The sequence below is a fragment of the Parambassis ranga genome, chromosome 8 (assembly GCF_900634625.1).
Source record: "Parambassis ranga chromosome 8, fParRan2.1, whole genome shotgun sequence".
In the NCBI taxonomy this organism is placed as follows: domain Eukaryota; kingdom Metazoa; phylum Chordata; class Actinopteri; family Ambassidae; genus Parambassis; species Parambassis ranga.
In genome coordinates this window covers 16,186,155-16,212,556 of record NC_041029.1, presented here as the reverse complement: position 1 = coordinate 16,212,556, position 26,402 = coordinate 16,186,155, and the positions used below count along the sequence as shown (strand labels likewise).

General features: G+C 46.4%; 3 protein-coding genes across 7 annotated transcripts in view; 2 read left to right on the top strand and 1 right to left on the bottom strand.

Moving 5' to 3' along the window:
• mast1b (microtubule associated serine/threonine kinase 1b) overlaps positions 1-17,957 on the top strand; it is a 32,746-nt gene extending 14,789 nt beyond the window's left edge. For both annotated transcript variants that reach the window (XM_028412755.1, XM_028412757.1), the window contains 25 exons: positions 1,878-1,972; positions 2,112-2,187; positions 3,888-3,960; positions 6,513-6,673; positions 7,257-7,332; positions 7,928-8,137; positions 8,785-8,886; positions 9,676-9,808; positions 9,893-9,960; positions 10,240-10,316; positions 10,399-10,607; positions 11,048-11,186; positions 11,277-11,409; positions 12,167-12,332; positions 12,406-12,507; positions 12,834-12,956; positions 13,162-13,271; positions 13,382-13,542; positions 13,630-13,889; positions 13,978-14,202; positions 14,290-14,519; positions 14,647-14,769; positions 14,849-14,982; positions 15,079-15,266; positions 15,419-17,957. In XM_028412755.1, coding sequence (XP_028268556.1) covers positions 1,878-1,972; positions 2,112-2,187; positions 3,888-3,960; positions 6,513-6,673; positions 7,257-7,332; positions 7,928-8,137; positions 8,785-8,886; positions 9,676-9,808; positions 9,893-9,960; positions 10,240-10,316; positions 10,399-10,607; positions 11,048-11,186; positions 11,277-11,409; positions 12,167-12,332; positions 12,406-12,507; positions 12,834-12,956; positions 13,162-13,271; positions 13,382-13,542; positions 13,630-13,889; positions 13,978-14,202; positions 14,290-14,519; positions 14,647-14,769; positions 14,849-14,982; positions 15,079-15,266; positions 15,419-16,971 — 4,927 coding nt within the window. In that variant the 3' untranslated portion in view covers positions 16,972-17,957. The remainder of the gene's footprint in view (positions 1-1,877; positions 1,973-2,111; positions 2,188-3,887; positions 3,961-6,512; positions 6,674-7,256; positions 7,333-7,927; positions 8,138-8,784; positions 8,887-9,675; positions 9,809-9,892; positions 9,961-10,239; positions 10,317-10,398; positions 10,608-11,047; positions 11,187-11,276; positions 11,410-12,166; positions 12,333-12,405; positions 12,508-12,833; positions 12,957-13,161; positions 13,272-13,381; positions 13,543-13,629; positions 13,890-13,977; positions 14,203-14,289; positions 14,520-14,646; positions 14,770-14,848; positions 14,983-15,078; positions 15,267-15,418) is intronic.
• A 992-nt stretch (positions 17,958-18,949) lies between these two features.
• LOC114440364 (cysteine protease ATG4D-like) lies at positions 18,950-24,132 on the top strand. 4 transcript variants are annotated; one of them, XM_028412787.1, is made up of 11 exons: positions 18,950-19,026; positions 19,983-20,190; positions 20,264-20,347; positions 20,422-20,595; positions 20,719-21,016; positions 21,099-21,163; positions 21,278-21,405; positions 21,477-21,555; positions 21,676-21,752; positions 22,001-22,120; positions 22,196-24,131. In XM_028412787.1, the coding sequence occupies exons 2-11, from the start codon at positions 20,055-20,057 to the stop codon at positions 22,373-22,375; spliced, it is 1,341 nt and encodes a 446-aa protein (XP_028268588.1). In that variant the 5' UTR covers positions 18,950-19,026; positions 19,983-20,054; the 3' UTR covers positions 22,376-24,131. The 4 variants fall into 4 exon arrangements, with proteins under 4 accessions (XP_028268588.1, XP_028268586.1, XP_028268587.1 ...); XM_028412785.1 differs by having other exon boundaries at positions 18,956-19,089; XM_028412786.1 differs by having other exon boundaries at positions 18,962-19,030; positions 22,196-24,132.
• Positions 22,986-24,490, bottom strand: LOC114439992 (galactose-3-O-sulfotransferase 4). Its single transcript, XM_028412211.1, has 3 exons — positions 24,372-24,490; positions 23,994-24,281; positions 22,986-23,895 (listed from the first exon to the last, which is right to left on the bottom strand). The coding sequence occupies exons 1-3, from the start codon at positions 24,488-24,490 to the stop codon at positions 22,986-22,988; spliced, it is 1,317 nt and encodes a 438-aa protein (XP_028268012.1).
• Positions 24,491-26,402: the final 1,912 nt, after the last annotated feature.

The following is a 26,402-nucleotide window of genomic DNA, read 5'->3' as shown; positions in this document are numbered from 1 at the left end:
GTGGGTGATGCAGTGAGGAAGATGGTGTACAGACAGAAAGTGGATGCCTCAGGAATCAACGGGGCGACTGCAGATTCAGGAGGGGGGGGGGGGGGGGGGAAGGGAGAAAAAGAGATGCAGGGAGGGTAGAGAGGAGGGGTCCCAGTGGTTCTCATCATCACCCACACATAAGGTAACCGTGACCCACTTTTTCACACACACACACACACACACACACACACACTATATTCATGCTGCAGAATGCATGTGAGCAGATGACACAGAAAAGGGAAACACAGCAGGAACAAAGCCAGACAAACAGGAGCCTTCATCCTGAGCATGCTCATACTGCTCCTTCCATTTAACAGCAGGGGGGTGGGGTTAATATTGATCAAACCGAGCCGCCCATTCATACGAGACTGTGATATACAGAGGCAAATAGTAGCAACACAAAGAGGGATAAGAAACAGGAGAAGGTTCGTCAGTGAGAAATATTAAAGGGACAATTCAGAGAACGATGAGAAAGTCATTCAGAAACAAAAACACCGAAGGAAATTTAGCCGGGAGTCTATAATCCTGCAGGGAGACAAGGAAGAGTCACATGACACCTTGTTGCTATGCAGCATGCGGCGGGGAGACCTGAGGTAACGCCAACAGGGGACAGCAGGGACAGACATACAGCTCGTTATAGGAGTCGCTCAAGCTCACCGTTGGAGGACATCGAAACACGATCAGAGGGCAAAGGTTGTTTAATGGTGACTTAAAGAAGTTATTGTTTGACATGCTGGGTGACGAAGCACCCGTTGGTTCCTAAAGAGCCGTTTTAGGTCTTGGTGGGAGTTCTGGTTTGAGTTGATTCTGCTAATTCTGTGTCTTTTTTTTAATCAGCCTGAGCCTCCATGAAGTGGCGATGACTGTCTGATGAATATAAATATGGAGGTCATGACCTCTGGCATTAGCATTTGTGCCTCTTTGATGTAAACACGGGCCACATTGACAAGAAATGGCCGCCCGCCGCTCCTCAGCTGCCTTGTTGGCATTTTTGTTGGCAAACACATTTCGACCTGCCCGACTGGAGAACTTTAATACACTGACCCTCCTTCCTCTGCTCCCTGCTTTACAGTCAGTATCTCCCCATCTTCAGCCTGCAGTGTCTCATCTCAGTGAGCTCACGTCTCTATACACTGTGTGTGTGTGTGTGTGTGTGTGTGTGTGTGTCCTCCTCACATGCGACCCCATGTGACAGTGGGCTGAAAGAGGAAACCAGCTCCTCTTTTCATGTGACGAGATGAGATGCTGCCGTTTGCATTTCGTTTGTTCTCCTCTCATTTGTTCGCTCGTATATATTTGCATCTTATTTTTATTTTTTTTTAGCCAAAGGAAGCACATCGCAGGACACACAGGGCTAAAAATTCACCAGCTACACTGTGACTCTGACAAAATAAGCGAGTCTCTTGAGTGTGAAAGGCTTGCCAACCTAATCAGGCCCGAGTTAGGTGGTAGAGTAATGTGCAGTCTGAATGTGTGTGGAGTCCGCAGGCACATTTAAAGTGACTCATTGTGGTAGTAGGTGCTATTAGGAAGCACAAACATAATTAAGTGAGGTCATGGAAAAGTGGATGGTTCTCTCATAATTATCATCTCAGTTCTTTGTCTTTTGTCTCATGCTGGCTTTGCTCACTTCTTATCTCGGCTGAGAGGAGGCAGACAGCGATGGATGGCGGAGGAAATTGAATTCTCTTTATCACAGTCGTGCTCCTGCAGAGAGACACGTTTTCTCCTCCTGCACCGATCCCATATATGTTTATGCGCAGTGATTACTGCTGTGCAAACTTGGACACGGCAGGTGTAATATCCTCTCATGTTTATCTCTCTCTCTCTCTCTTTTTCTGCTGCAGTTGTCGTACGAGCAACAGGAAGAGTCTGATCCTGACGACTACGTCTCCCACGCTGCCTCGGCCACACTCCCCTTTGCCGCTTCCTGGACACCTTGGTATGTACGACAACAAACCTCAAATATGAAACTGAAGTCTTTAAACATCATGGGACCTGATAGGTCACAGCATAGAATCAGTGTGAGTCAGCTTCAGTGTGACATCTCACACCTACGTCACGTCTCCTTGTCCCAACAGGAAACAGCCCCCTGGACAGCCCCAGGAACTTCTCTCCCAGCAACCCGGCACACTTCTCCTTCGCCTCCTCCAGAAGGTGACCGCTTTGTGTCACTACACGCAGCATGTTGCAGCGTGATGACACTTCACTTGTGTTTGTGCCTGAGATGTGCGTCAAAGTCAGGGTGAGACAAAGAGAGGAGGCAGGAGACAGACAAAGACAGGGGTGACACGAGGTACGGATGTTTTGCTGTGAGGCGTCTCGCACATCCAGGCAGCCTCTTCCAGGTTCACACAGCAGCGTAACAGGCTGACTCTGTGTGATGGGTCCACACTGTCTTTATACCTACTGCTCTGATGAGGAGCCTCATTATGTGTATTTAGGGTTTTTAGTCTGACTATGAATATATTAAAAAACACTAAAGCAATACATACAGAGTACATTGGGAGTCATATATTTAAAGGTCGGGTAGGAGATTTCATTCTGATGCATTTTTTGTTAAATTAGTGTAACTTCTCTTTACAATCCGATAGCAACCGATTAGTTCGGCAGTTTCTCATTAAAACGAAGAATATGAATCATCTGTGGAAGCTATAAAACACTAAAAACATCAGCCAATCCTCCGGGTGGACCCTGCACGGATTATTGGCTGGTTGTCACTCTCTTCCTGCTCTGCGCACCAGAGAGGTACGTGCATGATGGCCGACGTCACAGACCGCAGCTCGTCTTCAGGTGATGCGCGTCCATGTGATTGGGAGGCGTGGCTTCGGGGTGAGCTCCGAGAGAAAGGGGCGTGTGTTTACTTTAAATCTGGCTGACTCTCACTGAGTTTTCAGAATCTCCTACCCTACCTTTAACCATACTTTCTTTATTTTTCACAATACAAACTCTCTGCACATTTTGCTGTCCTTGTACTTTCTAAAATCATGCAGAGGGACGTCTTTTTATTCTCAGATGTTGTCCAAATCTGTTACAACTGTGTGGAAAACCTCCTGTTTATTTCAATCCTGACTGTCCTGCACAGAGCCATGACCTCACATCAGGTTATGACATGAAACGCCGGCTGTGAGCCACATGCAGAAACCTGGTGCTGCTCTATAAGAGGATATATATATAAAAATAATCTATGAGGAGATTAATGCAATCATATTTGGATTGAATGCCTGGGCGTCCACATACTTTTAGCCAAATTGTATCATGCACCTTAAAATGCATTAATTATATGGATGATGTTACCTTGAATATTATCACATTGAGCACCAGGCTGGAAGTGTAACACAGTGTGTACTTTGAAGGTCTCAAGTGGCCATTAGAGGAACTGGAGTTTGTGTAATCATTGTGTAATCAAGTGAGCTTCTTAAATAATAGTTTGGCCGTAGGGTGTGCGTATTAACTAAAGCAGGACTTCACATGCGCTCTAAAAAAGGCAGAGATGTATGTGAAGTCAGCCAATTAGACGGGCTGCCTCCCCTCAGACGGACAAAGTGTTGAGAGTAAATCCTCTGTCCTCATTTATCAAATCCGTCTGCCTGCCTGTCACTGTGTGGCTCGGTCACACTGAATGAGTCTTTTCTGTTCCCCCCCTCGCTAAGGAAGCCTCCAGGGACAAACTGGATGGGCTATAAGTCTTTGCTATGTTGAATGATGTTTTTGTAGTGCAGCTGAAATTGAAACGTATGTAAAACAAGGCGGGGAATATTTACATGAGTTAATGCAAATCTGTGTGGCTGATAACTGAGATTGTACGGTGCAATAGATGCATTGAGTTGGTCTTGAGTCATTTGTCTTCTCTGCAGAGCGGATGGACGACGATGGTCTTTAGCGTCTTTGCCGTCTTCTGGTTATGGCACCAACACTCCCAGCTCCACGGTAAATAACTTCTTTTCCATCATTATTACACAGAAGTGTGGTACAGTGGTTAGAGGGAGCCAAAGGGGTCACACAGATGATTGTGCCTTTACCAATCATGGTATTAAAGGTCGGATAGGAGATTTCATTCTGATGCACTTCTTGTTAAATTAGTGTAACTTCTCTTTACAATCCGATAGCAACCGATTAGTTCGGCAGTTTCGCATTAAAGCGAAGAATAAGAATCATCTGTGGAAGCTATAAAACACTAAAAACATCAGCCAATCCTCCGGGTGGACCCTGCGCGGAGTATTGGCTGGTTGTCACTCTCTTCCTGCTCTGAACACCAGAGAGGTACGTGCATGATGGCCGAAGTCACAGACCGCAGCTCGTCTTCAGGTGATGTGTGTCCATGTGATTGGGAGGCGTGGCTTCGGGGTGAGCTCCGAGAGAAAGGGGCGTGTGTTTACTTTCCAAATCTGTCTGACTCTCACTGAGATTTTTCCAAGCGGCAACCTTCGGGGCTCAAAGTTGAAGCCCATGCGGAAGTGTCAAAACTTGTAATTCACGCTGCAACAGCTGGGGGTTGCCTCCAAAAGCGAGTAATTTCCCATAGACTCCCATGTTAAAATGGCCGATTTCACAGCAGAAATGAACATGTTTACAGCCTGGTACAAAAAACCGCTCTGGTCTCAGATGATAGGTTCTCTTCTATTGTCAATTGTAGGGGGGGTGAATTTTTTTACAACTCACTCGTTTCAATTGTATTCGGACTTAAAATTACGCCTAATTATGGGCGTTGCCGCTTGAGTGACAGACAGTTGACGTATCACAGCGTGAGTTTCCTGCTTCCACGATCGCCCGCCCCCCTAAACCCTAAACTCGTGCTCCCCCTCTTTGTCCATATTCGGAGTTTTAGTTGACGTGACGCTGCCAACATGGCGGCGGTCATCACGTCCCGGAACCTCCCACTGAGACTCAAAACGGCTCTTCAGAAACAAACGAGTGACGTCACGGAAGCTCTGTCCATAGTTTTTACTGCCAATGGTTTTTTCTCCTACCCTACCTTTAATATTATATATATATACATACCAGAGCATCGCAGTCACAAGCTTTGGTGTCTTTCGTGTGCCCTTTAGGGGGTCCCCTCAGGGGTTTTATTGATGAATGATGGTGATATTTAGTATATTTCTCCTCTTCTGGTCATTTGGCACATTTGCCTTACTGGTGATGGCACTAACACTCATATCGCTGCAACATTTCAACCACTAATCCAACTTTACTCGTCATGGTATTAATAATGAGTAATGCTTCCATCATAATCGCATGCCAGAACCTCAGAACCGTGAGTTTTAGTACCCTAGGGGTACCTTTAAGGGGAACACGTAGGGGGGTTATGTCGATGGATGATGGTAAACTATAGTATATTTGCCTTTTTTGCCACTTTTCATCATAACATATACGTATAAAATGTTCCAATGAGCGGCACTAGTACCTAGGAAGCAGCATAAGGGGCTTTTAGCATATTAAGCTTCTACTGGTGATGGTCCTAACACTCGTAGTCCTAGAGTAAGTCAGGACTTTCTAGTTGGGTACTTGTACCCTTAGGAAAGGACACAGAAGAGCAATGCTGGTCTTTAGTATCTCTTCCCTTTGTCGGCCATACATTTAACACTCACAGCTCAACAGCAGTCCAGACATGTGCCGTGTGCCATCAACCAGGGGCACAGGTGCCCTAGAGGTTACTTTAAGGGGTCACCCATGCGGTGTTTGTGCTGTTAGGTGTATTGATGAATGGATGTTAAATTCACCTCCATTCCATTTCCATTATTTAACATTAATTAAACTAAACCGTATCTATTTCCCACTCGTCATGTCGTTTTCTTTTGGTGTGTGACTTGTTGCATAACTGTGACGTCAGAGGACTAGTTCCCCTCTCCATCTGGCTGTGGATGGAGCGTTATAGATGGATGGATGTGAAGGGAAAGCGCTGAGTGCCGGCCAGGCGACTGGGATGTGAGGCTCGGGAAAAACATAGCACACAGAGGAGAGGGTTGCACGCGATAGAGCACATGCTGTTCCACAGTCATTTAACCACGGGATAAATCCCAGCCCTCCGTGCACCCGTTCAGGCCTGTACTCATTAGTCTGTCACCTGTGATTGATCAGTGATCGATCCTTCAGTTAGAACAGTAAGTGAACAAGGTTCTTTGTTCAGATGAAGGAGGAGGAAGCGGTGAGGCAAAGTGAGTGTGACAGACGGCTACCTGAGGCTCACTGGGCTTCTTCATTAACATTTTAATTCTTAGTTGTCATCATGCTGTCTGACAGCTGCACCCTGTGGTGCACAAGACGTTAGCTCTCCGAGCACGTTGTGCGTCCGCCACTGCTGGAGTTTTGTTGTCATTCATTTTCCGTTTTGATCCTCCCGACTAATATTCTTGTTTCCTGTCCTCGTCTGCCAACCGCTCCTAATTTTCTCCCACGTCCTTGTCTGCTTCCTCTTCCTCCTCCACCCTCCACTGTTGCTTCCCCTCCTCTTCCTCTTCCTCCTCTTCTCTCTCTCGCTCCAGTCCTCCAGCTCCTCACAGGAGAGGCTGCACCAGCTGCCCTTCCAGCCCACCATGGACGAGCTCCACTTCTTATCCAAGCACTTCGGCAGCACCGAGAGCATCACAGATGACGACGGGGGCCGCTGCTCGCCCCACATGCGACCGCGCTCCCGCAGTCTCAGGTCAGCAACCATGACAACAGCAGCAGCAGCATCACCCATAAGACTGCTGCCGAAAAAACACTGTCCTGTCTTATTTAAAGCCGATTACTGCACACAAATTCAGAAACACATGGCTTATATTATAGCTGTCTGTTAGAGATATTACAAGAAATATATGTTGAAGAAGTTGATGTTTAATGATCACTTTTTATTAGCAATAAAAAGCTGTAATCTACATTAAGGATCTATGATGGTGTTTCTATCAAAGTCCAGGCATGTGATCGTTCTTATTTAAAATACTCTTTATACTGTATCTAACTCATCCAAAGTCAGTGCAGTGTAGCTGAGTTACAGCTAGCAGCCTGAGCTTAGCTTGACTCTCGCTAGTATCATCACTACAAAAATCTATCTTAATGAAAAAACTGCTAGCTTTCCATATATTAGACACACCCAGCATGGATCTTAAGGAACATTGACAGTTCCTTTCTAGCAGGGGAAGCTCAGCTAGCTGATTAGCTGTTACCAGGCTGCTCTGATTACTGGATGAAAATTCCTGCTCTTGATTTTTTTGGCCTTATTTCCTTCTATCTGTGTATCTCTCCAGCCCTGGACGCTCGTCCTCCTACTATGATAATGAGATAGTCATGATGAACCACGTGTACAAAGAGCGCTTTCCAAAGGTAAACCCCCCACACACACACAGTTGCTTCATTGATTGATTGGTCTACAGAACATTAAATCTATCCTCAGTAAATAATCCCTCCAGATCAGAAGTCACTGACCGACCATACTGTGCATGTTTGATTATCATACATCCAAAAGGAGCCATGTGGGCTGCTAAACCATAGCAAACAAGATTATGTGGCACTGCCGTGCCCTGTTCACCCTGTCAGAGAATATTACATCTATCCACTGCACTCGTAAATCCTGCCACAGCTATGAACAGTTGAATAAAGGCTCATTTTCTCTCCCTCATTCTGGCTGAGGCTGGTATCAGGAGGAAATGGGCTGAAAGCTTCGGCAGTGATAAAAATCACGGCAGAGGAAATTGGGCATTATGTTTGGAGTTCATCTGAGGTAAAAGCTCTTTGGGTTGTTCACACAAAAGTCCACTGGGAGAAAAAAAAAGGCCATTGTGTTGAAGTCAGTATCAGCAGACGCCCACTGTCCGCATCACAGATGAAAAGCTTTTTACAACTTTTCTAAAGAAACGCATCCTTTTTCTCTCTGGTCCCCCGTCGTCTTAATGCACATCCACACTCTGTCCTGCACCAGGCTACGGCCCAGATGGAGGGGAGGCTGGCCGAGTTCATTCAGGTTTTCTCTCCTGAAGATGTTCTTCCACTGGCCGATGGAGTCCTCAGCTTCATCCACCACCAGATAGTTGAGCTGTCCAGAGACTGCCTGGCCAAAGCCCGCGAGGGCCTCATCACCTCGGTCTACTTCTTCGAACTACAGGAGAATCTGGAGAAGCTGCTTCACAACGTGAGTTAAAAAAAAACCAAGTGAACCAGTGAACCAAGCTCCCATTAACCCTCAGAAATCCAAACAAATATGCACTCACATATTCGATATTTCCCTCCCAAAATATGAGCTAATCTGTGCCGCAACACAATGATTAACTCACTTGTGACTAGCAGTCATGTTTCAAAAACAAAAGGTGACAGCTGGTTTTGTAGGCTGTAAAAATGCAAATATATTTAAATATCTTTAACATGCGGAGCTCCTATTTCTCAAATAAAAAAGAAAACATCTTTCTGTGTTAAACTGCAGAAGGAGTGAGTTCTCTCTACTTCCAGCCATGATGATGCTGTTTCCATAGAGATGCAGGACTTTATACTGCAGTGAAAAATCATATTGTGACTGGGATGCTGTGTGTGTGATTTCATTTTAATTTAATTCCAACACACGATGCCTTAAGTCAAATTGAAACGGCTGTTGCTAACGGAGGCTAATTCTGTGCGTGATCGGTCTGATAGCAGGTATCAGGGAGTTTCATCGCAGACCCCATTTTGGCAGCTTAATCAGAGAGCAGTGATTACTCCGGCTTCGATCATATCTGCTGTGATCAGATTTTCTCATTTCTCACAGCTTCTTCAACACTCACACTCTCTCTCGTTTTCTCTCTTCAGGCCTTTGAGCGTTCAGAGAGCTCCGAGGTAGCCTTCGTCACAGAGTTGGTGAAGAAGCTTCTCTTCATCATCTCCAGACCTGCGAGGCTCCTGGAGTGTCTGGTAAGATCACACTTCTCTTCTGTTTGACACGGTTCTGTTTGGATGATGATGATGATGATGATGAGGATCCGCCGCCTCCACAGCTCCTCTGACAAATTGATTTTCTTTAAATAAACACGAGCACAGATACTCATTCTGTTAGCCCATTATAAGCATTTAAGCAGTCTGATGTCTTACACAGCGGGGGTTGAAAATCAAAACAAACACACACACACACACAGACGTATGAGACTCAGTCCAGTCTGTCTGGATGGAGAAGGCATTTGCATTTAGATTAAAATTTGCTCAGCCACAGTACGGCTAATGCTGCGCTGCAGTCCCTCCCCCCCTCCGCTCCCCACGCCGCTCGGCTGCCTTCCAGTCTGACTCAGACAGACCGTGACCATGGTGTCAGTTAAAGTTGGAGGATGTGTTTGTATGTGAGCGTGGATCCCTGTGTGACTGTGTTCCATAGCAGGGTATCAGTTGTGCATCCTCCCGTGCATGAGTCACATCTTGCTGACGTTGTTGTTTGATCATTAGTCACAAATGAAACGATTCCGTTCTCTTCAATCGTAGCGTAAGTCATCTCAGAGCAGGTAAAGAGTGGGGTGAGAGAGAGAGAGAGAGAGAGAGAGAGAGAGAGGGGGAAGACACACAGTCAATCACATGCAATCAAGTGACTGGAGGTGCTCAGTGCATCATGAGAGGGTCCTCCAGAAGACAAGACACTTTAAAACATCTCAAACTAGAGAGCGCCTCTGCCTCCTGAACGGACCACAGAGGTCTAACGGAGTGTCACCTGTGCAGGAGTTTAACCCGGAGGAGTTTTACCATCTGTTGGAGGCAGCAGAGGACCACGCCAAGGAGGGTCATCTGATGAAGACGGACATTCCTCGTTACATCATCAGCCAGCTGGGACTCACCAGAGACCCCATCGAAGGTGAGACAAGTTTTAGGTAAAGATGAATCTTCATGAGAAATACATTGACTGACAGCTGATTCATTTCAACACATTTCTCAACAGACATGGTAAACCTCGATAGTTACGACAGCGAGGGGCCGGTGACGCCTGAAACGGACGACTTGACGGAGGTGAGATCCAAATCCAAGTTCTTTTCTTACTTTTTCAGACATCACAATGTCCGACCTCATCTGCTAATGACTTGGCATACCTGCTTCTGTCTGTCTAATTTATGCTGAAAACAGGATATGCTCCTCCTTGAGCCTCCCTTTTAGCATTAGGCAGGACTCCAACTGTCAGAATGAAGCTAAGCAGACAGAAAAATAAGGAAAAGACCAGGCCAGAACAGATGCAGCTTTGTACATATCATTTTAATACCACCAACTTTTTGTGGATGTCACGATTTCCAGGGTAAGATTCGAGCCATGAAACCACCGGGAGAAGCCGACTTCCAGACCATCAAGCTCATCAGTAATGGAGCATACGGGTGAGTAGAGTCTCTACTCTCAAGTGAACACAGAGAGACAGCAGAACGAAACCTAACCTACGTGTTTCTGTGTGTGAACCAGTGCTGTGTACTTGGTGCGTCACCTGGAGACACGGCAGCGCTTCGCCATGAAGAAGATCAACAAGCAGAACCTGATCCTGAGGAACCAAATCCAGCAGGCCTTTGTGGAGCGAGACATCCTCACCTTCGCGGAGAATCCCTTCGTCGTGTCCATGTTCTGTTCCTTTGAAACCCGGCGGCACCTCTGCATGGTCATGGAGTACGTCGAAGGTGAGGATGTGGAGAAGCTGAGCTGTGAGTGTAGGGACGTGGATGAGTCGGAGTCGCCACAGAAATCAGGGGTTCACCAACGTCAGTGTATCTCAAGGGTTTCACCATAAACTTCATGACTGTCAATACAATAGATGTTGAGAATTTTCATTCAAGTTTTAAGCAGGTCAGCTGGAATCATTAGAGTTCCTTGAGGATTTGGGGGTTTGGAGGAGCAGGCTAAGAAGTCTGGTCAATGAAAAATGACCTGGATGAATCTTTATTGACATGTTCAGTTATTTACATCTACAATATCATCGGTACAAATCTCAGAAATGTTTCACCTTGTTAGTGAATAAGGCCCAAGTCTGCTCAGAGTCATCAGAGTCCACACAAAGACAAGGAGCAAGGGCTTTGGCAGACATTCAGGATTAATCTAACAATGAATTCTGTGCTGGCAGGTGGGGACTGTGCCACTCTGCTGAAGAACATCGGGGCTCTGCCGGTGGAAATGGCACGCATGTACTTTGCAGAGACGGTCCTGGCTCTGGAGTACTTGCACAACTATGGAATCGTACACCGTGACCTCAAGCCTGACAAGTAAGACAGGGTGCATGAAGTCAGACTGTTACCACCAGTGAAGGTGCTGGTTTAGAAGCATAAATAAAAGCTTGTTGTTTCTGTCCTCAGCCTCCTGATTACCTCAATGGGTCACATCAAACTGACCGACTTCGGCTTGTCTAAGATGGGCCTGATGAGTCTGACCACCAACTTGTATGAAGGACACATAGAGAAGGATACACGGGAGTTTGTGGACAAGCAGGTAATACAACCTAAATATGGTACACTCAAATTTCTGTCCATTTAACGAGTCTCAAACAGCCGTTATGACTCTCAGGGGTGTGTCTTTTTGGCAATAAAATTTAAATCCAAGCGCAGCTTGGGTGTAAAGTGTCCTTTGATGTTTTCATTTCTATGCAAAGATATTCCCCATCATTGTGTGGCAGGCATATCTGAAGCGTGACAAAATGAGACCCTTAACAGTTGGCAGAACAATAGGCCAGTATTTCCTCAGTTATTATAATCATTTCTCTTTTTAGGTGAGGCTTATTTTCTCAGGCCTTTCATTCTGCACTCATGCTTTGAATCGAAGCCTCATTATTTCTTGTCTTTCACATCACAGCAGCCAGAAATCTGTTAGCGTTCAGTGCATGCCCATCTGCACATGAAAACGCACGCAGAGGCTTTTCATCTTGTCTTGGCATCTCTGAAAATGAGCTACCAGGCATGCTCCATGCATACTTTGTGTGTCTCTCACTCAGCGTCTAAATTAAATATTGTTTAGTTCTTTATTTTTATTTTTAAGGACCAGTGTGTGGGATTTAGTGGCCTCTAGTGGTAAGGATGAAAACAGGGAGAGACCCGCTTCTGTAATGTTATATTTTATTTCTGCAATTACAACCCTCTAAATTCTGCACACTGGCCCTTTAAATGATAAATATGATTGCAACATGTCGGCATAGATCTATAATCAGAAAAATGTTGCGAATAATTAACAAAAAAATTCTTCTTTCTTTTAGGTTTGTGGGACTCCAGAGTACATCGCCCCGGAGGTTATTCTTCGCCAAGGTTATGGGAAGCCGGTGGACTGGTGGGCAATGGGCATCATCCTGTACGAGTTCCTGGTGGGCTGCGTGCCTTTCTTTGGAGACACTCCAGAGGAGCTGTTTGGACAGGTCATCACAGGTGAGTGATCAAAGGGTTAAAGTGGGATGAGTGCTAACATGCTGTGATGCTAACTCTAACTCTGTACTTGCAGACGACATCGTGTGGCCAGAGGGGGAAGAGGCTCTCCCTGTTGACGCCCAGCACCTGATCTCCTCCCTCCTGCAGAGGAACCCCCTGGTCCGACTGGGCACGGGTCAGTCCTCTCAGACATTCACTCCAGATCTGCAGGGCTAAGCTACATTTGCTTTTCACCTGCTAAAATCCACGCTGTTGGACGTGATACACATGAGACACATTATTTTTCAGTGAAGCTGGAAGTGCCCCTCAGGTACACATGCTCCTGATTGGGCACTGACCTGGAACTAAAGCAGCCATCATGCATGTTGGCTCAGAGGTTCACTTTACCCACTGATCTGTCAGGGTTAAAAAGCCTCTTTTTGCTTCAGGGCTGCAGTTTCTACCTGTCCGATTTTCCTCATGCTGAATTAACCCACTTCCTTCTGTTCCACTGCCCTCTAGGAGGTGCTTTTGAAGTCAAGCAGCACTCATTCTTCACAGAGGTGGACTGGAACAGCCTGCTGAGACAGAAGGCAGAGTTCATCCCTCACCTGGAGTCAGAGGAAGACACCAGTTATTTTGACAGTAAGTCCTTCTCAGGGAAAAGCAGGATGCTCTGGTTTGGATTCCAGGCAGGGAGCAGAGATGCCTGGCAGCTCAGGAAGCTCTTAGTCAGCGAATCATCTGAATCATCCCCGTCTTCACCACCTCGCAGTGTTGAGACACGCACAGGGAGAAAGACGATGTCTGAATTTTAAAGCCATGATGTTTTGCTTCTTCTCACCACCAGCCCGCTCTGAGCGCTACCATCATGTCCAATCATACGACGAGGCCGATACCAACGACGATGAGCCTGTGGAGATCCATCGCTTCTCGTCCTGCTCCCCTCGCTTTAGCAAGGTCAGGGTCTGACAGTCATATGAAAGGTTCTTTATGTAAGAATTTTCCTTTCACTGTGTGCCGTCATTGTCCAAAAACATGCTAACTGTTAACCCTGTGTGGACCTGAAGGTGTACAGCAGTATGGAGCATCTGTCTCAGCTGGAGCATAAACCCCTTGGTGTGACTCTACGGGAGCACAAAGTCCCCAGAGAGGATCGAATGGCCAAGAGAGAGAGCCTGGGAAGTGTCACACTCAGAGACAAGAGCTGGAGGACGGGTTCACCTGAGCTGTGAGCGCAGAAATAGACGAACATGGCAAAGAGTTTCAGTGCGATCTGTTTAAGTGATTCAAACGTATGACTGCATTTCTGTTCCAGGAAGCGCCTGTCCTGCTCCGAGTCCTCCTTCAGTGAGAGCGACTTCAGTCAGCCCTCTGGGGCTCGTAGACGCTTCTCTGCACTCATGGATACACACCGCCTGGCCTCCCCCCTGGAGCTGGACTCTGAGTTGCCTCTGCAATCAAAACAGCCTCCGATAAAGACCAGGGGAACGTCACTGGAAGGAGCCATGGGTGCCGTCTCCTCTCAAGGTGACCTGAGAACGTTACTAAAGGAGAGCAACGGATTTACAGCAGGGGGTAAGAAAGGAGAACCTTCTTTTGATTTGTGGCTCTTTTTAGTATCAGTTTATAGTTATAGTTTTTTCATGTCTCTGCAATGTCACAGACAAACTGTTGAGACCTGCAGAACCTTCATTGCCTCTGCCAGGCGGTGCCACCATTCTGGGGCTTCCAGACCCACAAGGGCCCCGTGGGGCCACCACAGACCTGGTGCTGCGGAGAGTCCGGCACCAGCAGCTCTCCGCTGAAGGAGAGAAACGAAACTCACGACCAGGAACCAAAGTCATCAAATCTGCCTCTGCCACTGCTCTGTCTGTCATCATCCCTGCAGGTGGAAACAGATGAAACATTTTTTTAAAAAACAAATTACAAATAAAAACACAATAATAAAGAACTCCATCTCTCTTTTTTCCCCCAGTGGAGCAACATGGCGCCTCCCCTCTGGCAAGTCCCATGTCTCCTCGCTCACTCTCATCCAACCCTTCTTCTCGTGACTCCTCCCCCAGCCGAGACTACTCTCCCATGGTCAACATCCTGCATTCTCCAATCACCATCCACCGTTCTGGGAAGAAGTATGGGTTCACGCTCCGGGCAATCAGGGTCTACATGGGGGACAGTGATGTGTACAGCGTGCATCACATGGTCTGGGTAAGAGAGCAAGAGGCAACAAGTATTGTTAGCATTTTTTAGCATAGTAGCTGAGTAAAGCAGGGCTAGATAAGAGTGGACACCAGCTTCAACAACATCAACATCAAACTATGTGTTCTTATCCCAGCATGTGGAGGATGGAGGTCCAGCTCAGGAGGCCGGACTCAGTGCTGGTGACCTCATCACACACGTAAACGGGGAGTCGGTCCACGGTTTGGTTCATACGGAGGTGGTGGAACTCATCCTGAAGGTCAGAAGAATTACCTATCATACCCAAAGGTTCCTATGAAGTTATTCATAAACTAAATGTAAATACATGTCCTCTTCAGAGCGGAAACAAGGTGACAGTTACAACCACTCCCTTTGAGAACACCTCCATAAAAGTGGGACCTGCTCGCAAGACCAGCTATAAATCCAAGATGGCCCGGCGCACCAAGAGGACAGGAGTCAAGGAGGGACAAGAGTGCGTCGCTGCAACATATATGCTCTCCGTTACAGGAACACCAATATTTTCTCCTTGAATCTCATCTTTAATGATTTTTTTTTTTGGTCTTTTCAGTAAAAAACGCAGCTCCCTGTTCAGGAAGATCACCAAGCAGTCCAACCTGCTTCACACCAGCCGGAGTCTCTCGTCTCTGAACCGCTCCCTGTCTTCAGGAGACAGTCTCCCAGGCTCCCCGACCCACAGCATCTCTGCTCGCTCGCCCACTCAGAGTTACCGCTCCACTCTTGAATCGCCTTACTTGGGTTAGTAGGGAATGTTAAGAATGTCCTGGTTAATCCAAATATGGGCAAAGCCAAACAGATGGCTGGTGATCTCAATGCACAACAATGCATGACTTACAAGGCTTCATACGCGTTAAAAGATCCTGTAAACATGTTTCCTCTCCTCTCCTCAGGCACCTCCTCCCAGAGCAGCTCCCCTGCATCCAGCACTCCCAACTCCCCAGCAGCGTCTCACCACATGAGGCCCAGCTCCCTGCACGGCCTGTCCCCTAAACTTCACCGCCAGTATCGCTCTGCTCGCTGCAAATCAGCCGGCAACATTCCTTTGTCCCCCCTGGCTCACACCCCGTCCCCGACCACCTCGTCTCCTCCGCCTCTCACCGGCCACACTGTGGGGAGCTCCAACACCACGCAGATGTTTCCCGTCAAGCTGCACTCCTCGCCTCCCGTTGCTCGGCCTCGTCCCAAGAGCGCCGAGCCGCCCAGGTCCCCCTTGCTGCAGCGGGTGCAGTCTGCAGAGAAGCTAGGAGCACCAATTCTGCCTTCCTCCTCTTCATCATCATCATCGCCTTCTCCTCTAACAGGAGGGGTGTCATTACGCAAGCATAGCCTTGAGGTAACACATGGGGACTACAGGAGGGAGTCCTTCCACTGCGAGCACAGTCTGCAAAGTCTGTTAGAGATGGAAGGCGAGAATGGACCCGCACCCCCATCCCCGTCATCGTCTTCTTCCCCATCTCCTCCTATGGGTGGCGAGATTGGAGGCCTGAAGCCTGTGAGGAGGCTGGGAAGGCAGGAGTCACCACTCAGTCGTGACACTCTTCTAACAGCAAGAGAGAAAGATACACAAACCACATCATCTGAGTCCACTGAGCGCACAGCTCTTAAAGTGGACTCTAAGACGAGTGGCGTTGACACAAGCAAAACCTTACCTTCTGCTGAGATAGTAAAGAGTCATGGAAGTGCAGCTGCAGCTGAGACCAAGTCTAGCTCCTCATCCATAGAGAGCAAGCCCAGTTCTGGGAGCAAACCAAGTTCTGAGGTCTCCAAAAGTAAATCCAGTGAGAAAATCACTGGGAAGAGCCTGCAACGACAAGACAGCAAGCAGAGCGTGCAGGCCGACAGCAAACCTGCAGCTAAACCTCAGGAGAAGGCCGAGGAGAAAGCGAAAGGCACTGCAGGTGTGGACAAAGGTATCGTACAGAAAGCCTCATCTACAGACCAGCCGAAGCAGCGTAAAGCCTCAGAGACGGCAGAGAGTAAAACAGGTGACACCACCAAGGTCAAAGGGCCTGCACCACCTGTTCCAGTCCAGGTCCAACCCCTAGCTGCGGCCAGACATAAAGAGGAGAAGCCCTCACACACCACCCGCGGGGCCAAAGAGGAGAAGGCGCACCTGGAGGTCCTGGAGGAGAGTCCCATGTCGCCCTCTTCTAATGCAGCCTCGCCCTGCTCGGGCAAACTGCGGCCCATGTCTCCGGGGGATAAAGCCAGCTTTGTCACGCAGCTCACAAGCGTGGCCAAAACAGTGCTAGGGCCTATGAAAGGAGGATCCCAGGAGGGAGGCAAGGTCAAAGACACGTCCAAGTCAGGTGAGGAGAAGCGAGGAAACGCAGCTGGAAAAGCAGAGGCTTCAAGTGGAGGCACGCGCCGGGGTGCTCAGACGGCGAGCGGCGGCACCGCTCAGGCCGAAAAAGGAAACAGCCGGAGCGCCAAGCATCACTAAGAATCTCCCATGTAATGCCTTTTACTGTAGCATCACTCTGACATATCAACATGACTGGGAATGAAGGGAAGACATAAATGCCTGATTTAAAAAAAAAAAAAACAAAAACACCAAAAAGATGACATGCGACATGTAGACAAATATGATGTGAACAAACGTGTGTGTGTGTCGTCACGTAGACCTCTGTATGTCCTTCTCAATATGTTGTATATAGTAAAATGCATCATGCATGTCTGACACTGTACATGAGAGAATATTTAAAAAGATAAAATATTCAGCAGACCTTAAGGTAGAGAACACTGTGAACAACTTTTCAACACAAACAGGTACAAGTGTGTTTTAAAGGGGCATTACTCACCACGTCAGTTCAGCTCCAGTGCCATCATTTAGTTAGTTCACCCTTTAGAAAAAGGATCAGGATGAGTTTTCATCGGACCAAGTTACTCAAACGTCGGAACTGGATGTCGGATCAGCCGGCTCGCTTCGGATCAGTTTAAGGGCTCAGATGGATTGATGGAAGTAGGTGAGATGAACTTGCACAGGGACATTATGCAATGTGCTAATGATGCCACTTTTATTTTGGTGTCCCCAGTTACTACGTTTACATTGTGCTCTAGAGAAGAAGAAGAAGAAAGTAGGTGTAGACTAGAGATGCAATAAAGCCAAGCGAACACATTTTGTTGCTGATCGTAGTGATGAGGCGTTCAATTTAATGATATATTTTAGTCTATATATATATATATAAGTGTGGTAACGGAGAAGAAGCAGAATGAAAGTAGCACTTACAGCAGAGTCTGCTCGTTCACTCATTCCTTTTTCTGTTCATGCAGTTTGTTGTGTAATGTGACGTGTGAAGGGAAAGTGCCAGTGTTTTTATTTTAAGATTTTTTTTTTTTTTGTACTTAACAATATGCAATCCAACAGTGCCCAGTTCCATAAATCTGAGCACTGAAAACCACAGTGGTCCACAAAGAAACCCAGGAGTAGATCTACAGAGAAAACCTTAGCAGTGAAGTGTCGTTTGTTATTAATGTCGATTAGATTGAACCAGTTTCTGTCTTAGAGCGCCACCTTGTGGATGACAAGTCAGAGCACCACTTGGGTACAAAGAAAGGTTAATTATTAAACAATATTTCCAGTCAACACTTTATAATTCTGATGTTGAATCCTTTTGATGATCAATTTATCTGATGTAACGTAGTGGTTAAAACATTAACCCAATGTTTGGACATTAAACACCAGTGTTTGTGTGTGATGTGAAGATAAAATTGCACTTTATGTTGTTAAATATTTTTATTTCATATTTTTTTATTTGTTTTCTATTTATTAAACTTTTTTATTTATTGAAAATTCTGCTTTACTACTGATGTCAGTTACAGAAGAGAATTATAGCTACTGTTTTTCTTTAAGAACTCAAATTGAACTCAAATAAAAACTTGTGACTTGGAGCTCAGATTTTTGAGGAAAGGGGAAAAAATAATTAGAAAGAAGAATAAATTCAAAATTGTGAAAATAAGAAAATATTCTTCTGGTTTTAAAAAAAATATTCCAAGAAAAGGAAAAAAAAACATTAAAACAAGTTTTACAGTGGTTCTGATTGTCTTCTGTAAAAATTAGGGTCATTTTGTATTTAATGAATTTTACATTAGACCGAGAAACCTACCAAAATCTGTGGCTACCCCCATTTCGTGCAGTTTTGACCTGTCATTCCAGTTGTAGTATTGCTGTCATCTGTGTCCAAGTGTTTGACTTTTTTACAGCAAATATCTCTGACTGTCGTCGTCGTCCATGACATTGCTACATATTTATTAGCCACTGTTGTGAAAAACCAATGCAAAAAACAGCCTATAGTGCAGAAATGTAATAAAAATGCAGAGAAACTCCACGCTGTGTGTTTGACTGTCTTTAGCCTGGGGGTCAGGACTGAATTTTATTGGTTCCCCGTTGACCAATCAGAGTGGCGATGTGACGTACACGGTATAAACAGGAAGTTAAACTTCGCTGCTTCGGTTCAAGATGAGTTCGCGACAGAAATACTGCTAATTTCAACTAAATGTATGTATGTATACAGGAGTGCTTCTAGGATTAATGAAGCGGAATGATGATATTGATATGAAGGTAAACATTATTTAATCATGGCGGAGTGAGCCATTTTTAGTGTTAGTCAAATTCAGTACAATTCTCCACTGAACTAGCTAACATCAGTGGACGTCCGAGTATCGCTGCCCGGAGCTGATGCACTGCCTCTGGTAGTCTCTGTATGTCATTTAGGTAACCTGCTAACGGGCTAGCATTATTGACATAATTTCCTCGTTAGTGCCATTGTCACAAAGTCGGCCATTGTCGACTGTAATTACTAATTCTTTGTAAATGTTGTAAAGTTAAATGTCGGAGGGGGGAAAATCAACAGGGTGTATGTGGTCTGCAGCATTCCTCCTCCTCCTGCTGCTGAATCTCCCTCTGTAGCAGTCTGAGAGATCAGTAAAAGTGTTTCCAGAGGCCGTGACCTTGATGCAGACCTCACTTTGGAGACGTTGGCTGTGTGTTTGCATTGTTCTTTGGTCTCCATTTACAAACCGTTGCAGAATTCTTTCAGGATCCACCTCAGTCTCATGTTTTGCTGAATCCATTCCAACATCTTTATGCTAAGTAGTCATGATTATTTTTTTTTACCTTGATTAGCTACAATTGTAAAATACATTTTTAACAAACTAATTTTGCATTTATGAAACAACACCTCACCACCATGCTGTGGGTAATCTGTTAGAAGGAACAGTCTAAATGTTCGTGAGAACAAACCACAGGCAGCTCTCCTGTTGTTGCAGCTAAATTGACACATCTGAAATTCCTTAAGTCACAGGATGCAGTCACATGTCTCCACTCTTTACTTACTGTCACAGAGAATTATTGGATTTGCTGTGCTTCACATTATTCTGTCAGATCCGGGGGGCTGTGCAGCTTGTCACACACACACACTGTATAGAAAGAAAATCTGTCTCTTCTGTGTGCAGGCTGTGAGCACTTCTCCTCACTCAGCCTCTGATTGTTGTGAACCAAACACCTCGTCTGCTGCTGATGACTCCATGGACGACTGGCTCTTCCTCTCCTCTGAATCTACCGGGCCTCCGGCTGTACAAGTGAGCCAGGACGACCAGGAGGGAGATGACACAGGAAAATTCAAAACGAAGTTGGTGTCAGCGTGGCGTAGTGTCAAATATGGTCAGTATCACATGTCTGAGATAGAATCTGTGTCAGAACTGTTTCATGACTGTTTTTTCCTGTAATGTATAAGGCTGGCCCTTGAAGCAGAAATCCAAATTCAGCAGGAGCTCTCCTGTGACCATGCTGGGAACGTCCTTTGAGCTGAAGGAGGAAGGTGAGCTGTTCTCTTGCTTTCTGGAGTGATTCGTGTGAGTGTAAAAATGTTAATGGCAGCTCTGTAACCGTCAGGGGACAGAGAGCGTTTCCGTCGCTCCTTCACGTCTCTCCTGTGGCTAACGTACAGACGGGGTTTCCCTCAGCTGGCAGGCTGCTCTTTGACCACGGACAGCGGCTGGGGTTGTGTTCTACGTACTGGTCAGATGCTGCTGGCAAAAGGCCTTCTGCTACACCTGATGCCACCAGGTGACAACATACATTCACACACAGCAGCACTACACTGCAATGAGAGAATGTAAATGTTAAAAATAGCTTGGCCGTGCTTCTGTAGACACAATTTTTATGTTCAACAATTTTCCTCTTCTTCAGATTGGATGTGGTCTGCGAACCGCCATACGGTCACAGACGACATGAACTTGTCTCGACCTGCAAACAGGGCTGAGCGTGGGTGGAATTTAAATGGAAAGTCAAACAACAGATGTCGCAGACTCAGTCTGGACTCCCAGCTGGACAGACCAATGGAGGCCACGCATAGGCGGCTGGTGTCCTGGTTTGCAGACAACCCCGAAGCCCCGTTTGGGATTCACCAGCTGGTGGAGTTGGGCAAGAGCTCGGGGAAGAAGGCAGGGGACTGGTACGGCCCGTCCATTATGGCGCACATCCTCCGGTGAGACTTGAAACAAAGACTCAGTGTAGTTATTTTTAAAAAAAAAAACTTTAAGTGAACTGTGACCGTCTTTCTGCTGCAGGAAAGCTTCGGCAGCTTCAGCTGACCTTCCTGATCTAACCGTGTATGTTGCACAGGATTGTACCAGTGAGTATTTCATATCATCAGATAAAATGTGGACAAGAGATCCGATATTTATCCAGTTTGAAGTGACAGGATCCATGCACAGAATGATCTGTGTGTCTTTGTCTCTGTGTTCAGTCTACCTGCAGGATGTGAGGCGGTTGTGTGAGGGGCCTCCCCCTCAGTCCTGGAAGTCCATCATCATCCTGGTTCCTGTTCGACTTGGAGGACAAGACTTAAATCCTTCCTACATCACCTGTGTCAAAGTATGAGGAGACAAGGATTCCTCCTGAGTGCAGCGTTACTGTGAGTTACACTGTTTTTCTTTCCCCCACAGAATCTCTTGACGTTACAGTGCTGCATCGGAATCATTGGCGGCAAACCGAAGCACTCTCTGTTCTTTGTCGGCTTCCAGGGTATGTGCGGCGAACATCAAAGTCATTGTGCTCAGATGTTTGATGTCAGTTCTTCTTTTTTCATTTCTGCTTTTCTTTTCTGCTTTTCTCCCTCTGGCTCTGCTGTGGGGGGAAAAAAAGATGACCATCTGCTGTACCTGGACCCTCACTACTGTCAGCCCACAGTAGATACAACAAAGGAGAACTTTCCCTTGGAGGTATGAGGAACCGTCTAACTACTTCTTCTTTTTGCTTTCATTTCATTTTCTCCAGTAAAAGCTGTTCTGTGTCATGTGGATCTCTGCTTTCCGAGCATACTTCTCTATACTTCAAATTTCAGATTATTCAGCTTGGTTATCCACTATTTTTAAAGTAACTTTTTAGAAATTCAATGCAATTCAATGATCAAAGCAGAAACCGGTCAGACTTCTAGTCTCCTCTCTGAATCTCTTTACTCATCTTGCAGTCATTTCACTGTAAACATCCCAGGAAAATGGCGTTCTCTCGTATGGACCCAAGCTGTACCATAGGGTTCTATGCAAAAAGACAAAAGGACTTTGACTCACTATGCACTGCTGTTAAGAAGGTATGCATTTGGTGTAATTAAATATGTCGTGAACTGGTCTTGGTAAATCAAAGCTGATGCGTTTGCCTCCCTCAGGCTCTGTCCACGTCTGCAGAGAGGTATCCGATGTTTATATTCTCAGAAGGAGGAAGGTGTGAGGAGGAGGAGGAGGAGGAAAGCAGCACACCTGCAAACAACCTCACTTATATACAGAGGAAGAAGGAGCTGACAAGAGTCAACACAAGTGACAGCATGGATGAGTTTGTTCTGTTGTGAACAGAAGATGAACTCAAACCCTGTGGGGAGCGGAATGATGTGAAACACTGACAACTACTGAGCATAACGTCCAACTGGAGAGCCTCCCTGAAACAGCAATGACACCAAGTACTTTTACTGCTGTTTATGCACATTGTCTGTTTATTTTTTTTAAGAGGATCAGTTTTAAATCGGTACCATTTGATTATGAGTTGAAGGATGAAGAATGTTGCTGTGAGTGTGTTAGTGTCTCATTGTTTTATGTCATGTGACAAGTTGTGCTGCACTTTGAATGGATTAGAAACATGGATTCCTGTTAACATGTGACTCACACTGGAGAAATCCTCAAAGAGGAGAGTAGATCACGCTCTGATGGGGGGAAAAAAAATCACAGAACATGCACATATGCTGGATTATTTTTGCTGTCTTTAATGTAAACTAAGAGGGATATGACCTTTTCTTTATTGTCACAAGTGGCCGTGTCAGGAACTGCAGTTTTTTTGCACGTCCTCACTGGCCAATAGTTTGACTCCAGACAGAAGAGTTTATAATATGATTGATTCTGGATGAGAAGAGCTTAAACTCCTTCTCTTTAACATAAAATAAAAATACATGAGCTACCACTCATCAGTCATTTGTGTGTCACTGTAGGCAGAGGCCCAACGGCACGGCCATATTGCTGAAAGTACAGATGGGCGTGATACTGAAGTTCAGGCAGCACAAGTCGCATGCAGAATCCCTGCTCCTGTTTAGTCAGATTCTTCTGTATATGATAACCCGTGATGGTGACTGAATCTGTCTGCCAGGGTCTAATTAAGTCGTCTAGCTCTGCGGGAGGCACCTGTTTCCGGGCCACGCACTTCTGTCGGATTCTTTCTGTGGAGGCCCTCAGCAGAGCCACGTCTCTGTTCAGCCTCCCCAGCCCGTACCGCTCTGCCCTCTGCCAGAACACCCGCAGGAAAAAGTCATACAGCCACACATCCAGCTGGTTCCAGTCTCGTATCCGGGCTTTGGTGATGTTGTCCAGTGGAGAGAGCGAGTAAGCTGAGCGAGTGTTGTGAGAGACGGAGGCAAGTTCCTCAAGGTCTAACTTCAGTAGGTCCCCCAGGAGGACCAAAGACTCGTCAAAGTGCTCTGCGATCATCACCAGCTGGAAGGTTTCCTCCAGCAGAGTCAGGTTAGCTGGCCTAGACCAATTCCACTGCTGGTTGTCCAGACCCAAATCAAAACTCATGGGGTTCTTTCCAAGGCCATTTCCACGCTCGTTGGGGTCCCAGAAGGACTCTGGTGACTCCAAGAACACCGACAGCGCCGACCTGTGGCCTGCGGCCTTCTTGGCTGAGGTGAAGGCAGGAACAGCGAAGGTGTAGTAAGAGAAAACTGACTCAAACATCTGCACAGGCTCTCGTAGGATGGTGACGTAGACGGTGTCTGGTGGCATCATCTGTTTCAGCTGCCCCACATCCAGACGCATGTGGCTGCACAGTATGTCAAAGTGGGAGGAGCCTTCAGGTAACTCATCCACAAAGTCCACTTTGAATCTGAAAACAAAGGGAAAAGGAACAGCTCTCAGTATACACATGGCGGCCATGTTGAAATGACGAACAGCATCTCAGAGACTCGGGTCTCATCGGCGTACTTATGTGGATAACTGAACTGGTACGTGTGTGCAGGGAAAGCGAATGTGGCGCCCTCTTTCTCCCCCACACGGAACAGCAGGTTTTGGACAGTGCTGCTCCCTGTCTTATGTGTTTTAAGGAAGACGACAGGCGGGTTGCGTCTCTTTATTTTATGAAGGGTGGAATCCGTTCTGTCCTTTAGAGTGTTGCTTTCTTTTGTGTGGTCGTGGGTTAGGATGTTGTGTCTCTGCTTGGGGTCACTGGCCTTCATCGGTATCTTAATCCTGCCTTGGTGGAAATTAAAGGAGCTTTAAAAAGAACACACAACAAATTATTTCATATTTATTGTGTCATTTGCTTAAGTAAGGATGAAAACAAAGATAAATCCTGTCCCTTACCTTGAATGCTGCAACAGGTGAGTCCCTACGATTACAAGCAGAAAGGTGACACTCAAGATCACCATGAGACCCGTCACACGGTACCTCCAAACCTGGATGGCCAGCCAGCGGAGAGTCATCTCTCAAACCTGACTCTTAACTCCGTGCCTTCTGTTGACTTCCTTCCTGTCGGCATACTGAGACGAGCTCCTCAGCCTGCGGCTTAAAGACACTGACCTCACCCTCCTTAAGCTGATCAGTCACAAGTCAGCATGCAGCAGTAAATACCTATTTTTAGGAAATATCTCAGTTTTGTGTACTGTGCTGACACAATATAGCTACCTAAATTGTGTTTTTTGTTGATTTACATCATTACTTTATCACAATAATGCACCTTAATACTATGTATTAATATGGCTACTAATGCTGAGCAAAGTTGGTTAGAGGAAGTGACCTAAGCAATTCTTTTAAAGAAAGTATTTTTTAAAGTAAGTAATCCTAAATAAAACAGGGAAATGCCACCTCCCCAAACAGTCAATCAGTTCCTGCAGTGGACAAGCCTCCACTGTGCAGAGCATGCTAAACTATGTAAGGCTGGAGTGCCCCCTGCTGGACAAACTATGTCCATCCATCCATTTTCTACCACTTATCCGGGGCCGGGTCGTGGGGGGCAGCAGTCTAAGCAGGGACACCCAGACTTCCCTCTCACTGGACACTTCCTTCAGCTCTTCCAGGGAATCCCGAGGCGTTCCCAGGCCAGCCGAGAGACATAGTCTCTCCACCGCGTCCTGGGTCTTCTCCGGGGTCTCCTCCCAGTGGGACATGCCCGGAACACCTCCCCAGGGAGGCGTCCAGGAGGCTTCCGACACAGATGTCCGAGCCACCTCAGCTGACTCCTCGCGATGTGGAGGAGCAGTGGCTCTACTCCGAGCTCCTCTCAGGTGACTGAGCTTCTCACCCTATTTCTAAGGGAGCGCCCAGCCACCGTTCGAAGGAAACTCATTTCGCGAACTCATTCTTTCGGTCACTACCCAGAGCTCATGACCATAGGTGAGGTCATGATATATATATATATATATATATATATATATATATATAATCAGCAAATGAATGGACAACATTACAGACATGACCTTTAAGTACCATAAATTTAACTGTGTTATTGTAATTACTTCTACTGGCACAAGGGGGAGACAAAGGTTTGTCACTGTGGCTTTAAAAAGGATGTAAACAACAAATCAATTTAAATTGATTAAATGTGAATAATGTAAAACAAAAAACACTTTATGCCTAAACTCATTTTTGAGGATGTGTTATTTGAAATTTGTGCTATATTATAAAGCAAAAGAACAACAAGCTGATTTTCAAAGACTGTTGAGCAGATCAATCAACGTCATACACATGTAGGTCTGTTTCTGTAACACACGGTGACATGTATACAGCTTGTTTTTGGTTTAATTGATCATAAAAGTGTGCTTTTAGAGTGTGTTCAGTGCAGTTCAGTCATATTTCTGTCCGTATGTTCCACATATAACGTTTAACTGGAGCTCCCATCCCCCCCCCCCCCCCCGTGCCGGCTTCTTTCATTCCTGCCTGCAGTACCGCGGAGCTCCTGAATTTGGATGCAGCAGGAGGAAGGGGGGGGCGCTGCTGAGCCGAGCAGGCCGGTCCCTGTGATACAATCTACCGAGAGAGAGGGGGGGGGGTGAAGGAAAAAAACCGACTGGGTAGGTCGCTCTTTGTTTCTGGCTAGGAGGAAAACCGAGAGACGTTCCAAACGGTGAGACTCCAAAACATCAACTTTCGCCACCCGTGTAAGTTCAGCGCATGTTTTGTTGTTGTGTAAAGAGAGTTTTGTCGCTGCTTTTAAACGGGATAAACGCGCTTTTCGTGTGGATTTTCTGGTGCTCAGAGAAGGAGCTGAGACCGACATTACAGTAGCGCTGCTGTGGCGCGACAGTGAGCAATGAATGAAATTGTTTTTGGAAATGTGCTAAGAGCGGAGCACGGAGCCAAGGGTACGGGAGGCGCGTTGGATCAATCAACTCCGGC

Bases quoted from the DNA above. Each gene is read 5' to 3' on its own strand.
- LOC114440364 (XM_028412785.1), top strand. From the start codon at position 19,033: ATGTATACAGGAGTGCTTCTAGGATTAATGAAGCGGAATGATGATATT. The intron at 19,090-19,982 runs GTAAACATTATT...TTCTGTGTGCAG, and splicing joins ATGATGATATTGATATGAAG to GCTGTGAGCACTTCTCCTCA. The intron at 21,753-22,000 runs GTATGAGGAACC...CTCATCTTGCAG, and splicing joins AGGAGAACTTTCCCTTGGAG to TCATTTCACTGTAAACATCC.
- LOC114439992 (XM_028412211.1), bottom strand. From the start codon at position 24,490: ATGACTCTCCGCTGGCTGGCCATCCAGGTTTGGAGGTACCGTGTGACG. The intron at 24,282-24,371 runs GTAAGGGACAGG...TTCTTTTTAAAG, and splicing joins CACCTGTTGCAGCATTCAAG to CTCCTTTAATTTCCACCAAG. The intron at 23,896-23,993 runs GTACGCCGATGA...CTTTGTTTTCAG, and splicing joins CAGTTCAGTTATCCACATAA to ATTCAAAGTGGACTTTGTGG.